Source organism: Emydura macquarii, unplaced genomic scaffold (genome assembly GCF_026122565.2).
Source record: "Emydura macquarii macquarii isolate MOO-44397 ecotype Brisbane River unplaced genomic scaffold, CSIRO-AGI_Emac_v2 contig_554, whole genome shotgun sequence".
Classification (NCBI taxonomy): Eukaryota; Metazoa; Chordata; order Testudines; family Chelidae; genus Emydura; species Emydura macquarii.
This window is the reverse complement of record NW_027130691.1, coordinates 2,611,357-2,626,585: the sequence shown is the minus strand read 5'-3', so window position 1 is coordinate 2,626,585 and position 15,229 is coordinate 2,611,357. Positions and strand designations below refer to the sequence as shown.

Genomic DNA, 15,229 nt, shown 5'->3' with positions numbered 1-15,229 from the left:
AGACAGGAATAGAGGTAGGCAGGGGTGGAATAGCCATCTTCGGGGGCAAGCCTCCCTTCTCTCTGCATGGCAGACAAAACCAGAAGGGCACTGCACTAGATGACAAATCATGCCTAAGCTCCTAGAGTCTGCTGTAGCAGAGGGCTGTGGGCTCAGTTGCTTTCTCCCCTGATGTTGTGGATGGAGGGTACTGGACATGAGATGAACACTGCCAATGTCAGAGTGTGTAGGAAGTGGCTTTTGGTCCCAAGCTTCCTCCCCCTACTTCCATTTCTGAACAGAGGGTAGGCTCTTTCAGGCAGAGTACTGACGATGCTCGAGAGGCCTGCAGTTGGCCTAGATAAGCTATAGCTATTTTCCCCTTCTCATGTTCCCTGAGAAGACTCCATAATAGAGAAATGGGGATTTTCCTCCCATACATAAAAGATTAGGAAAGTATTGGGCTTTTCTCCCTTGCTGCCACTGTGGGTCACCACATCCTAATGCCCAGCTATTGTTCCCAGCTACTGCTGCTGCAGGATGTCGTGCCTCGCCCTTCCCCTCCATCTCCACCCTGCAGCAGCTGTCCATGGAGGGGACAGCCCAGATGTGGAAGAACAAGCAGGGAGTAAGGGGCCTCTTGGACCACCATTTACTGCTTTCTAGCCTCCCTGGCCTTCATTTTATAACACCGCAAAGTTCCCCAGTGTTCCAAATTCAACTTCGTGTCACTACTGAAGGCAATATGGTTATATTCTGTGGTGGTGATTGTGATGTATGATTAAAATATGACTATGCATCTCATTGCTACCGCTGTTATATAATTGCAACATATCTTATATAAAGTATGTTATGTAAGGTATTGGAAAGGTTACAACCTATCAAATATAATTATCCTGTTTATGTGCATGTATCATCTTTGTAGCTGAAGTTATAAATATGATTATCCATTTGGATTTCAAATGTGTTTGCTCCTGGGGTAACAGTTTGTATCCAGTCTATCTACATTGTGAATGAACAATGCCAGTTGATGGCCCATCAAAGGACACTTAATTCTCAGAATGGGCCAGAGAAGTGAGTTTTCCTGTGGACGTTTTAGCTAGAATATAGGTAATGTCTGCTCCTGTGAGTCAACAAAGAATGCAGCATGTGACCCTGGACTCCATCTTGTGCCTGTAAATTTCCACAAGGTAAAACAAGGAGCATCCACCCACGTGGCAGAAGGTATATAAGGTCCTAGAAACATCTCCATTTTGTATTCATTCCTGCTACTTACCTCTGGATCAACTTCTCTACATCTGAAGCTTTGCACAAAGGACTGACGGATAGTGGATGTGCTTCAGAGGAAATGAATAAGCCAGCAAACACCAATACTGCTAAGAATCTAATCTATATGGACTTTGAAATCATATGTATGTGTTTGATTGCTTTGATCATTTAACATCTCCCTTCTCATTTGTTTCTTTTTTTTTTTTTTAATAGTAAACCTTTAGTTTTAGATACCACACTGCCAGCCAATCCTTTAGTATTTTGGGTAAGATCCAAACTAATTGATCTGGTAATGAGGCTGACCATTTGGGGATCAGAAGAACATTTTGTAAATGGAATAGAGTTTTAAGTAGCTTATCTCTCTACTAGACCTAGTTGCTGATTGGGAGCCAGAGACTGAAATGCAATAAACAGGGCTGTGTATGTCTTTTTTGAGGGGCTTCCTGATAACCAGTGTGGGGAAGCAGGAGCATGGTTTGTGACTGGTGGGTGAATCTAACTTCAGTGCTAGCCACCAGTTTTGGGAGAATCTGCTTTCCTTTTTGCAGCCTGCTCTTCCTTGGCCTTTTCAGGTGGGCCACCCTAGGCAAATACAAGTCACAGTGAGCAATTCAGTTTTTCAGGTACAAAAAACCCCCAAAACATTCCCCATTAACAGGAGTGGCCCCCTCACAATGTAGAACCTTTGTCGGCAGCCAAGTCCAGGCAGGCATCTCTTAGTCCCCATGCCCTGGGCATGAAAGTTCTCAGATGGCATCAGCCCAATAACAAAAATAAATAAAAATTGTGTCATTTGACACCCTCCACAAGCTTTCACAAACATTGCTAACATGGGTGGATGGTATTGCAAGTATATTCCCTCTAAATCTAAAAATCCCATAGACTAAAGGCTTCTCCCTGAAAAAGAAGTGGGGCACATCCATTTCATGCAGTATGTAGCGCCTTCTTCATAAAGATTGGGTGCACAGGCAAATCAGTTCACAGCTCTTACTGCTACAGTGGAATGTTTTATGGAAGGCTGAGGTTAATCAGAGTCACTGGAACAGAAGGTTTACAATTCAGGCTCCTGCCACACCCTATACAAAGGAATACAGTTCATGTTGTAAATTGAAGCCGTTCCTGAAGTGCAACAGAGAATGCTTTTTTGCAAGTGGTAACCAGAACATATCCAGGGTGCTCAGGCAAGGTCAGTAGCTGCTCTTCTGCTTCAGAGCAACGTGCATGACACTGAACCAGCCCTATCTGGAGTTAGACACCTGACTGATGCCCATTTTTTCAGTTTAAGAGCAAATTGCTACCTACAGTTTTGGCCATGATCAGGTCACTGGACATTGTCCAGCTGTGTAGAGCTATGCAAGTCTGACAGATAACGTGACATTTGGATTAAAAAATTAGCACTATACAATATCAAGAAAGCGCAGGCTGAATGGATTAAGAACTGACTAACTGACAGATCTCCAATAGTAGTCATCAATGGGGAATTATCAACGAGTGGGGAAGTTTCTAGTGGGTTTCTTCAGGAATTGGTGGTAGGCCCAATACTGTTCAACAATTTAATCAATGCTGGAAGTAAATATAAAATCACTGCTGATAAAATAGTTTGGCTGAGTGGCAACTCAACATGAGCTCCCACTGCAATGGCAAAAAGGGTTTATGGGATCCTTTGATCTATAAACGGGGGAGCAATGAGTAGGAATAAGGAGGTGATTTTTATCTCTGCATACAGCATGGTGAGACCAATACTGGAATAAAGCATCTGGTCCTGCTGTCCACATTTTTTAAAAGGATGTTTGAAAAATTGGAGTGCAAAAAAGAGGCACAAAAATGATTGAAGGGCTGGAGAAAATGCCATACAATGCTACCCTTAAAAAAGCTTAATCAGTTCAGTTTATCAAACAGATTGAGAAGTATCTTGGTTACAGTGTATATATACCTTCTTAGGGAGTAAATATGCTGGTTGTGTAGGGGATAGGACTTCGGGTTCATAGAGCACTATGGAATACCTTCTCCGATTATTGAGCAGATTAGACATCTCCAGTTAGGAAGAGTACCAGATTCTTCAGTTTAAGACTGGGAGATCTTGTTAGGCAGGCTTTAAACTAGTTAGGGCAGGAGGGGAGGAAGTCTTCTCTTCAACAAAAAGCCCCAAAAACAAATGAAAAAAAGACATACATTGTTGTAAACTGAAGATATAATACAAGGCAGCAACTGGCATTATGCAACTCAGAAAGGAGACTAGAAGTAATATATTAAAACCTATGTAAACAAATGGAAGGATTATGGGAAATAAGTAAGAAGTAGAAATGAAACGAAATAATGGATTGATTTTGTGGGATTAAACCTGTTGGGATGATTTTTATAAATGGAATGTCAACATTGATGGTGAAATCTACATGGGACAGAGAGATACAGAAGTGGGAGTAGATACTTGCATTTTTAATATTTTTTCATAAATAATTTCCTCCAACCTTCTAATCTTTTTTGTCTCTTCTCTTAACTCTCTTGATTTGTGGATGCCCTTTTACAAGCTGTCTAAAGTATATATTTTTTATAATTACCTTTTTTGCTCATACATGCCTTTAAAGGAAAGAAAAGCTTTTCTCTCTCACCAACAGAAGTTGGTCCAATAAAAGATATTCCTTTCCCGCCTTGGCTGTCTCATATCCTGGGACCAACACTGCATAGTTGAAGGAAGGTGTTTGTTTGCAGTTTAGTGTTTTTCTTTTAAATTAAATTACAAATATTTTCTTCAAAGAATATTTAGTAGCTGTGATAAACCTGGTGTAGCCTGGTGGTCTCCAAATTGTGATTAGTTTATAGGCTCGATCAGATATGCCGCACTACCACTATATTCAAGAAGGAATTTTCAACCTTAATTTTAAATGTTTTTGCATTTGAGGGACTAAGTTAGGCTCTGAATGTTGTTTAGCTGTAGTGCATTGTAGTTTTAATGTTATCTGTTTAGCTACTTTACTTTTATAACTCTGGGTTAAAACATTTAAATGATTAAAACCCTGGGTTTTAAAATGTAAAGTGTGAGGGTTTATTTGGGTAACAAGATACTAGTTTCATAATTAGAGGTCTAGTTGAACATATTCTCATTCTTTATGTTCACGTGCAGATTTGAGTGATATTTAAACAATGTGCCATAGTCATAGATTTGCGCAGGCAATAGCAATGACAGCTTTACATGTGCTTGTAAAAGCTACTATTAATAGAACTGGCATGCTGTTTAACAAGATAATAATCTTGTTCTCCAGTGAGGGGAAACCTGAGGGTGGAGTAGTTTATCCTCAAAAAGGAACCAGATTATTATTTTTTTTTTGTAAGAAAGTGCACCACCGTTTTATTGCTGTTAGGTTCCACATAGACATATGGGAAAAACAGAAGAAAACTGAAGCTTTCAAATTGTAGAAATACTTGGAAAATTATTAGCAAACAGTGTTTAACTGGCTGAAAGTGTTTTGTGGGTTTTGGAATGTAACTTTTTTTTTTTTATAAACACCAGTTATATTGATTAGTAGGTAAAATGCTTTTTATGTGTATGGTTATATTGAAGTTGGTGCTATAAATCTGGATTTGGGACAGTCTGGGTTTTATTTACTTATTAGCTGATTACTAGGTGCTATTTGTGAGTAACATTTTTTGGAAATGTTTTAAAATTAAGGCTAGTGTGAGAGGGATTTAATTAACCCAGTTCTTGCCATGGAAGAGATCAGAACAGTTGAACTTGTTGAGTGCCAATTTTAGTATAATTGATGTATCCTATTTCAGTGAATGAGTAATATAATAACAACATGATTGAGGCTCAAATTTAAGTAGAAAATGTCTATATGTTTAATGAATTAATTCAGATTGCTTGACTTAAATTAATTTGTAGAATATTTATTTTGTCTGATTGTACTAATAATTTAGGTCACATGTTGTAATATGTTCACATTTATGGCTTTAAAACTGTCCACACCCTGAGATTGTTGTCCTTTGTGTCTTTCACATAACCTTGGCGATTGGTTCTAAATAAGAATTAACTGACGGGATCCCATCAGCAATTTGCTGGAGGTGATGTAGAAGGATGAGTTGGCTAAATAAAATAAGGAGATTGTGGAGACAGTATGTTTAACATTCCTGTCTTTAAAGTGAGTGAAAAAGAAAGCAACTGCTACTTTAAAAATGCCTAAGGTTAAAATAATGTGTATTTAATGGTGCAAATCTTTCATAGAAAGAATGAAGTAAGTAAATCTGTTTCATGTTTTGCCTTTGTTTCTTCGTTACATTGGTTTTAATCAGATTAGCTTTAATGTTTACTCAGTTTTGAGAGGCTTTTTACTTTTGTCCTTTTTTCATTTTGAAATATTTTCTGTTATAGAAGTGACATCGTTTCCTTGAGATTGTTATTTGATCACCCTTTACACTTCAGAACCTTACAAAAATGAGCAGAACTTTTCTCTGTTCTGAAATGCAGATAGTATTCATTGTATTAGGGGCCTACTTATTCAGAAATAAGGCAGGCAGCTGGCAGGAACCATATGATTCATGGTAGAAAAATTCTTGTGTAGTCTTATGTTCCTCTTGTCCACCAGCTGCGCACAGCATTCCCACTAATGTAAATAGGAGTTGTGTGTGGACAGTGAGAGGTATATGGCATGCAGAATGCACCTTGTGGCAGGTTCCTCATAATAGTTCCTCTGGTATAAGGCCTCAATACGGCCAAAGGCAGATCTTGTAGTGTGCAAGTAAAAATAGCACTGTAAAAATGTGCTGTTGAGTGAATAACTGTATTTTTATTTCTAATGAGCAATGTCGAAGTGCATTTTTGAAGATAAGCTCCTAATATGAAAACCATCTTAAAAACTGTTTATTAAACCATCTAAGAGCTAGATTTATTACAGTTGCAGGTTAATCATATGGTTATATTTTAATTTGTGCATCATAAAACAGTTTTTAATCTGAACTCTGACAGGATTCAGACTTTAGTCTCCTGCCTATTCATTGCTAGCAGTTTGCATTTCCTGGCTCTGTCTTTGCTTTGGGACTGGAGCTTGATGATTTTATCAAGGGGATTAAGAAATCACCAGAAAAAGAACTAGGAACTTGAATGTTGAGTTGGAGGGTAATTATTCTGTAAAAATTACAGAAGATGAGGAAAACCTGAATCACTGGCAAAGTTTTGAGTCCCATTTTTATATTGACCTGTTTTTGTCTCTGATCTCAGTTATGGTGTTCTTACTATATTTCATTAAATCTCTACATGACAAATATTTCTTTAGTTTAGTTTGCATATCCAACTCAGCACACCCAGAAACTATCCTTAGTATTTTGTTCTGCTGGCAGAGCTTGTGTATGGACTGGAATCAGACCCTCAGGTCTGGGTAAGCTTGTGCAAAAAAAATGGTTTTTTTTGGATACTCTGCTTCCCATTGACACAGCTCTGAACATGCAGATCATTCTGGGTATGTTATGCAAACGAGTAGATTAAGAATCCCTCCTCCCCATTTACTACAAAACCCTTAGGCCATGTCTACACTAGAAAGTTTTGTCGACAGTAGTTATACCGGTGATAAAAAAAGTGCTATAATTACAGCGTGCACACCTGTCCACACAGCACTTATTTTATTGCAATAGAGCATCCACACATAGCACTGTGGTATCGGCAGTGAGAGCAGTGCATGATGGGATAGCTGCCAACTCGGCAGCTTCTGTCGCTCGGAATTCTGGGATGGGAGCGCAGAGCACCTTGGATGCTGGCTCAATGTCCCATGGTGCAATGCATTTCCGTGCCGTCATTCATTGTGTTGCCTGTAGCGACTCACGCCTTTTTTCAATGGCTCTCCACTGTTTCCTGCGCACCCGCCATCTGAATCTGAAAAGATGGATCCTGCGCTACTCTTCACTGTTGCTTTCAGCATTCCTAATACATCGCAGCCAGGTGTGCAATATATCATGAGCTCCTAGTCGGAACAGGAATCCGAGGAGCCTGACCTGCTGAGTGACATGCAGACAAACAGCTCCACATTACTGCTCCTTGATCAGCTGGGATTGCATGGACGACTCTCCTCAAATGCTGATCAGGTCCAGCAGCTCTAGTGTGCTCCAAACGGGAGAGTGTTTGCTGCGTGGAGCTGCCATGGTCACCTGGGAAGATGAGATGCAATATCTCCACGCCGACCAAGTAGGAAGAGGAACAAAAATTTCAAAACTTCCTGCAACTGTAAAGAGGGAGGGGTGGGTGGCTGCAGAGCAGCGGAGTGCAAGCCGATGTCCAGAGTGGTCAGGATTGGCATTGTGGGACATTTCTGGAGGCCGTTTAATAAACAGACAGCAATGTCTACACAGATGCTTTTGCGACAGAAATTTGGCGAAAAAGGCTCTATGCCTCTCATCTCGGTGGTTTTATTTTGTCGACAAAACAGTCATTGTAGTGTGTACACCAGGAATGTTTTGTCGACAAAAGCTGACTTTTTTGTCAACAAAACTTCCTAGCGTTTTACACAAGGCCTCACTTTTTCTTTTCTCATATCAATGAGCTATTGAACTTCAGCAGTTTCTCTATACATTTTTCCTTTTAAAGTCTAATGAATATAGCTGGGTGGGAAATGGTTTTTCCTTCCCATGAAAATTTTCAAGATTTCAAAGATCTTTCCTGTTCCATATTGGGACAAAACCAAGGCCTTTCAAATTTTTTCCTGGAAAACCAGAGGGAGACAGATTAGCCAGTACACTGGTGGTTCAAGAACTCCCCTGGGATGTGGAAGAGCAAGGCTCAAGTCCCTTCTCTGCCTGATTCAGGTCTCCTCTGTGCCAGATGAGTTTCTTAACCACTGAGCTATTCTGCAATAGAGGTTTTTCTTCCCCACCGCCTAATTCCATCCTGCACGATAAACTTTCTTGACAAAAGTTTTGTAGAAATGAAAGTATTGCTTAGGAACAGTGATAAATAAGTTTGTGTTTAAGTATGCTGATGGATTGGCTGCTGTCCTCTGTGATAGATTGATTTGCAAATTTGGAAAGCATAACCGGGTTAGCTAGTTATGAAATACATTAAAATTATCCTATTATCACAGAACAAATGCTTTCAATGAAAGGGAATGATACATTGTAGATGAAGGTAAATGGCTAGGTCTATGGTAAATTATTTAATTACTTTTGATTACCTTCTAAACTAAATTACATGAGGTGCTGTAACTTTGAAAGATCTGAAACTAGCTGGTTAGTTTGTACAGAGCTGGATAGTTCATGGAGAACAATAAAACCCTAGGAACCAAGTAAGATATTTCAAAATTAAGAAATAAATGCCAATAAGAATCTCTTGCTTTTATATTCAGCAATTTTTATTTTAAAAAAATCACAAGCCTGATAAATAGATGTTGATCATGTTGCTTCCAAGCATAGGGTGCCTTTTTCAGCAGCTGTTTCTCATTTTTTTTCAAAATTTTTTTTTTGTATTAAGCCAAGTATCCCTCCCTGCAGGGTATCCGAGTAATAAGAATTTCAAGCCCTGGAAGTTGACTTGGCTAGATTAGGTTTATGGGCTTTTACAAAGATCATGTTCTTCAGCATAAAGAGAACAAAAATAATCAAGAGTAGTGAAATCAGAGTGTAAGAATGTTGGCCAGAAAATAGATCTAAACAATAATCATGAGCACTGTGTTCTGCATGTGTGTTCCCTGACAACCCATCTCTCCATGTATTCTGGTGAGGATAAAGCATTATTCCTCTTAAACAGCAGTAACCACCCACACTCCCAAATAAAATACCCACTGTATTGTATATGCAATTCACATACATAAAACTATAAATTGAGAAACAGCACTGTAAAAGACCTTGTAATGCCACATTTGGAATATTGTCTCTTCAGGTCACCCTTATTGTGGAAATTATTACCACTAAACTGACTTTTTAAATAATTCTCTGCTCTTCAAATAATCTTTTCAGTATTTGCAAGATGCAGATATATGATTCAGACTTGGACTATGTTCCTTAGAAAAAAGGAGAACAAGGAGGATTTCACTGAGATCTATAAGATCCTGAAAGGAACAGATTGATTCTGATAAGCTGCTTGAGGTAGTTACTATTTTGAAAGCAAGAGGTCATGGACTCAACTTGAGGAAGGGACTAGCATAGTGTATGAATAGTTTAGGCAGAATTTCCTCATACACAAGCTGGTTGGAATATGAAACAAACTGCCAAAGTTAACAGAATAAACTAACTTGGCTGAGAGCTGAAGGAATGTTTGGAATAGTAGGAAACTCTGGATATAGATACTCACTGGATTTTTGGGACAAGATTTAATATGATGGATGGATATATTTTATTTCCTAGTTCTCTCTACTTTTTTTCTTTCTGTGTGCCCTATTTAGAGGTGTTATATTGGTTCTTTTATTAAATGCTAGCTTTCAAATGTATCAAGTAGTGGCTTAATGTGCTGTCATTTTATAGGAGAGAGAGAGTTCTAGAAGGAGATTATCTCAGGAATCTCACCTGAAATCAATGTGAAGGTTTGCTACAGATTAAGGGTAGACTATGGACTTGATGTACTAATTAAACTTTGAGCTAGCATCATTATTTATTATATGTTCTGCAATTTGACATATTCAGCAACACCCAGTGAGAAAATGTTTTCTCCATTAGGGCCCTTGCTATTTCAGACATATATTTCCCTTCCTTCACAACCCTGCTTTTTTCCCTTGTCCGTATCTTTTTGCATGTGCCCTCTTTTCTTTCTTCTGCACTTCATTCTCAGCAGCAATTCCCTCTTTGGCTTCATTCCTGTGCCCTTCATTCACTGTATTATAGAATCATAGAATCATAGAATATTAGAGTTGGAAGGGACCTCAGGAGGTCATCTAGTCCAACCCCCTGCTCAAAGCAGGACTAACCTCTGCTATATCATCCCAACCAGGGCTTTGTCAAGCCGCAGCTTAAAAACCTCTAAGGATGGAGATTCCACCACCTCCCTAGGTAACCCATTCCAGTGCTTCACCACCCTCCTAGTAAAAAACTTTTTCCTAATGTCCAACCTAGACCTCCCTCCCTGCAACTTGAGACCGTTGCTCCTTGTTCTGTCATCTGCCACCACCGAGAACAGCCTTCCTCCCTAGAACCCCCTTTCAGGTAGTTAAAGGCTTCATTCCTGCAGACTAAACAAGCCCTTCATTCACTGTATTCATTTTTGGTGCTCTCTCCATGATGAAATGGACACAATATTCTAAATGAGGCCTCACCAATGTCATTTCAATGAAATGTAATGCTGTCATTTCAAGTATTATCATTGGATTTTGAGTTAATACTCAAATGAGGTTAATGGGAGTGGAATAGTTCACAGCTCTGAGTCATTGTTTCAAATTGTCTGCAAACTCAGGAAGGCAATGTTGCTTTGATTACACTCATTTTGTTTACATAACATTTTCAAGGGTTGCAGTGCCAAAAAAGGTATTGCATTCTGCAGAATCTAAAAATACCAGGTGGGTCAGGAAAATACTCACAATTTGACTGACACCTTTGCTGTAGATACTGTCTGAATGTAGATGGAAGGATGGTAGCAGAAAGGAGACTTCACTCATGCAACTTTCTGTAGCTGGCAATAGAGTTTGCAGACTCCTTCTGAAGAGACAGAATTTGATAGCCTTAAGAGGAGCAAAGAATTTTGCAGTGACTTTAAATATGAACCTGCAGGCTTTGACCTGCTAAATAAGTTTAAATACACATTTTACTTTAGCTTAAAAATGTTTTAATATAAATGGAAAATGTATAGGTTACATATTGCTACTAAAATTCCCGTTTACTGCTGATTGCCTTTCCAAGACAATAGGTTGTAAAATTGAAGGCAATACTTGTTGGCTTCAGTAGCTGTATAGTTGTCTTGTTAGGCGGTAACTTGGAAATATAGTTCAGGCCAGTGGTTCCCAACGTGGGGTTTGGGTCCTCCATGGTTTATGCGGGATCCAACCCTTGAGTCAGGGCTGGAACACACCAGATGGCATTTTGGCACTTTTGCCACATGGGGGATGCATTTTTTTCCTCAAAATGGCATCCTCTATACAACGCGACTGTGCATACACCATGCATGAAAGGTCATGCTGGCTGACATTGGGTCTTCTGGTAGTACTAGAAATGAAAGGAGTCCAGGACACTTAGTAAGATGTCAAAGGGGTCCTTGGGAAAGAAATCTGGGAACCATTGGCTTAGACTCTGTCTACACCACAAGTGCTACCGCAGCACAGCTGCAGTGCTGCAACTACGCCTTTGTAATGCTTGTAGTGTAGATGCTCCCTTCGTTGTTGGAAGAAGTTTTACATTGATGTAGTTAATCCACCTCTTCCATCGACCAAGCTGCGTCCATAATGGTGGTTGGGTTGACCTAATTATGGCCCTCAGGGAGCAAAATTTTTCACAGTCCTGAGCGATATAACTAGGTTGATCATAATTTTTGAAAGTAGGCCTGGCCTTAGTCAAAGTAAAAAGTCCCATTTTGATTAAAAATTAGCCTTTTGAGGGAGAAAGTTCACACTGCAGACACTTTTTTCACAGAAATGAGATTTGGAATAGAAAGTAAATTACTGTAATTGAGATAAGAGTAATGCAAAGCCCAGTATTTAATCAGAGATTAAATCTGCAAACAACACATAAAAATTTGGTTTTGGTCTAACTTTAACCCAACATCCATCCTTATGTGGTCACCACGTTCTTTCTATTTGTTCTGTTTGTGTCACATACTTTAAGTTTAAAATATTGATGTTATAATGTTCTTGCGTGTAAGTTCTATGTTTACTGTAATTTGCAGCCACAATTATTGAAATCAACAAATTATTTGAAATAAATTGGAAAATTGAATCTTGTGACTTCATATTTTAGACCCAGAAGTCAGCTCGTTAAATTGAAAAGCTAACGTTTTTGACTGAATGTATAGTATATGCTCTGCCAGACTAGATTGTGAACGTCCTCTGTTTATTCACAGGTCGGGGTAATACAGACCACTGAAGTGATCATATTTTCATATACTTCATGTGATAGAAGGAAACTACTCTCTTCAGAATGAAAAGTGTTTTAGTTTACATGTTTTTTCAGTTACATCTCTATAAGCAGACAATGCAAACTAGGGTAAGTTCTATCAAAACTTGGGACTTTGATGTAGAACACATTTACTTAATATAATTTAATTGTCAGTTCTCTTAACTAATAACAGCCAAATAAAATTTTAAGAATCTGTTCACTCTTGTGCTCATTATGTTTTTTTTTTTTTATGTTAAATATGCATTTCCATGCTAACCCATCAGATGACTTAAGAAAAGAAGGGTTGAGGCTGTGATATTGGAATGCAGTTCTTTTTCAACCAAGTTTCTTGATGTTAATTTTAATATTTCAATTCTTGAAGAAATTTACTTAATTTACAGGAATTTGTAGTTCTGTCTGGCAGCCCTAATAGGATTAGCACTGTATTCTCTGAGTTTTAGATATCAATTACTACCGCTGTTACTCAATTAGAAGAAGAAAATAGTAAAATACATTATGTTCTCCCTACTGTTTGGAAGCAGTTCATTCCATTGTATGTTGCATACTGTCAACTAGATAGCTGAAGTGCCAAAATATTTAGAAATTTTTAATTCTAACACATTTAATGTTTAAAATTTAAATTATATTTTAAAATTATTCTATTTATAATTCTAAACTAGAATTTGAGTGAATTTCTACTTTGCTGTCCATGCTGACTGCATATATTAACACTTACTCTTACTTTTTTTATAGCTTGTTCTTCCTAATTGGATTTTTCCAGTTCTGTTGGATGTTTAACTACAGCTATGGCAACAAGAGTGGAGATCAACTCTGCTCTAACATCCTTAACAACAATACCTGACTTAAATGAAATTACAAGTGAGGATAAATCACATCACACATATATCAACCCTCTTTCGAATGCAAGTAATAAGGCTAGTGAACCTAATCCTTCAGCACCAATAATTCTTGAAGAAAAAAACAAACTTGGGAGCACTTGGAGACCAGCAACTATGCCTACTCCTGGATTAAGGCCCAGGCTTTCTCCAAAGCCATATTCTAAAGACAAATCTTCAGATACTTTTGCAATTGTGAAACCTCCTATTACAACTCTCAAACCAAGTAATTTTGTCCCCAAGTCCTCTGTGTATGGAAAGCCTACTGAAGAAATTACATCTGCTAAGGTGTTAAGTGGGATTGTCCCTCCATTAGTAGATCAAAAATTAATTGAAAATGAAAATAAAGGCACCAATGATTTAGTCACAAATATGGCCTTTTATTCCAGTCCCAGTAAAAATACTGTGATTCTTTTTGAAACAGCTAGCACTGAGAAATCCAGGGTAAACTTAACACCAGGTGAAAGGCCTGTTGATGAGCACAGAACACTTGGCACTATACAAACAAAAGAGTGGCAATGTAATGCAAAGCCTGAGATATCACCACAGCCATCAGTGACTTCCAGAAAACCTGAAGGTGGTCTTCATAGGCAAATATCTCTTTCATCAGACAACAGATCAGTCTCCTGGAATCCTCACAAATCTGATGGAAAAAAAGATACCTGTGAAGATCCTATAGGTGAGAGAACCAGGGATGTTGTAAAATATGCCAACAGTGAAGTTGGTTTATCAACTAAAGTGGAACGAAAGCCAAAATATAGACCAGTATCTGCTATTTTTCTGGAATCATTAAAAGATCAAAAGCATAGCAATTTGGAAGTCTCTAAAGAAAAATCTCCTACAGAGAAATCATGGGTTAGAAAACCAAGGCCTTTGTCCATGGATCTGACTGCCAAATTTGAAAATAATGACTTTTCTCTGTGCAAGAAAACTGATGAAAGCAAGGAGAATGTACCAGTAATTCACTTCACTGACACAGGCTGTCAGGAACAGCCTGAAATGAGGCCTAGAGCCGAATTAATAGAATTGAATAAAGGTGATCTTTCTAAATCAAATTTGAAATGTAATAATCAGGACGTTGACTCTCTTGGTGTTAAAAGCAAACCCAGTGGGCAAAACCAGAAAGTCTTTCCAAAAGATTTAGACTTTTTCAACCTGAACTTTACAAAAGACTTGATACAGATCTCTGTGAAAGATAAAAAATACCCTTGGGAAACTAAACAGAAATCTAAAGATGAACAAATTGAGAAAAAAATGGACATTGTAACGAACTTACATGGATCAGAAAAGAACAAGGAGATGGCTAATAACAAAATCAAAACAATTAAAGACAGGGAAATATTAGATCAAATGGAAATTTCCAGAGTTTTAGCCATTGAAAACACTACAGATTCCTCAAAAAAAGAAAACAAGACCATGAGGGGGAACGTGAAAAAACATATCAGTTTGTTTGCTGGCTCAGAAAACAGCATTACGCCAATGGATACCGAGCCTCTCCCAGCAGCTGCTGAAAGGGAAAACAGAAATGTGAACATCCAAGAGAGAATCAGAGAACTGACAGCAGAAAATGCAGATGTTAAACCAGGAAATCTACACAGATCACTTACGTCACGACCACTTTCTTCAGACTTAACAAAGAAGTAAGTTACAGAAGAGAAGTTAAATGTTCTACTCTTCAAGTTTTCAATTATTACAAATAAAATAAATTGGATATCACAGTTCCTCACTTGTAATCTTCAAACAGTTTTTCTTCATAGAATTCTCCTTAATCTGTTGCTCATAATACATTTATTATGAGAGTAATCTTGCAAAAAATCTTGCAAAAATATGCGGTCAGTAATATCAACTCTAGCATGCTAGCTTAGCAATCTCTCTCTCTGCTGCTTGAGTTTTATTTACATGTTTTGAAATTCTGGTATGAGTAGTACAGCTCACACTGTCATGTATTTCCAAAGCTGCAAGAGATAACCTGAGTCTTCATTTGTTTACTGTGCTCTTTTCACTTCCACTGTGTTAGAGTTACTATTTGCTTTTATTTTATTTTCAAAATACTACTAAAACATATTTTGCATTTGGGACAAATTAGGGCAGACGTT

General features: G+C 38.2%; 1 protein-coding gene across 3 annotated transcripts in view; it reads left to right on the top strand.

The window, feature by feature from the left end:
- Positions 1-15,229, top strand: part of KIAA1671 (KIAA1671 ortholog) — a 133,365-nt gene that overhangs the window by 23,798 nt on the left and 94,338 nt on the right. For 2 of the 3 annotated variants that reach the window (XM_067539424.1, XM_067539423.1), the window contains exons 2-3: positions 12,203-12,345; positions 12,991-14,773. In XM_067539424.1, the coding sequence (XP_067395525.1) occupies positions 13,044-14,773 (1,730 nt within the window). In that variant the 5' untranslated portion in view covers positions 12,203-12,345; positions 12,991-13,043. Of the gene's footprint in view, positions 1-12,202; positions 12,346-12,990; positions 14,774-15,229 lie in introns of those variants that run through there. The other variant, XM_067539425.1, reaches the window with a different exon arrangement.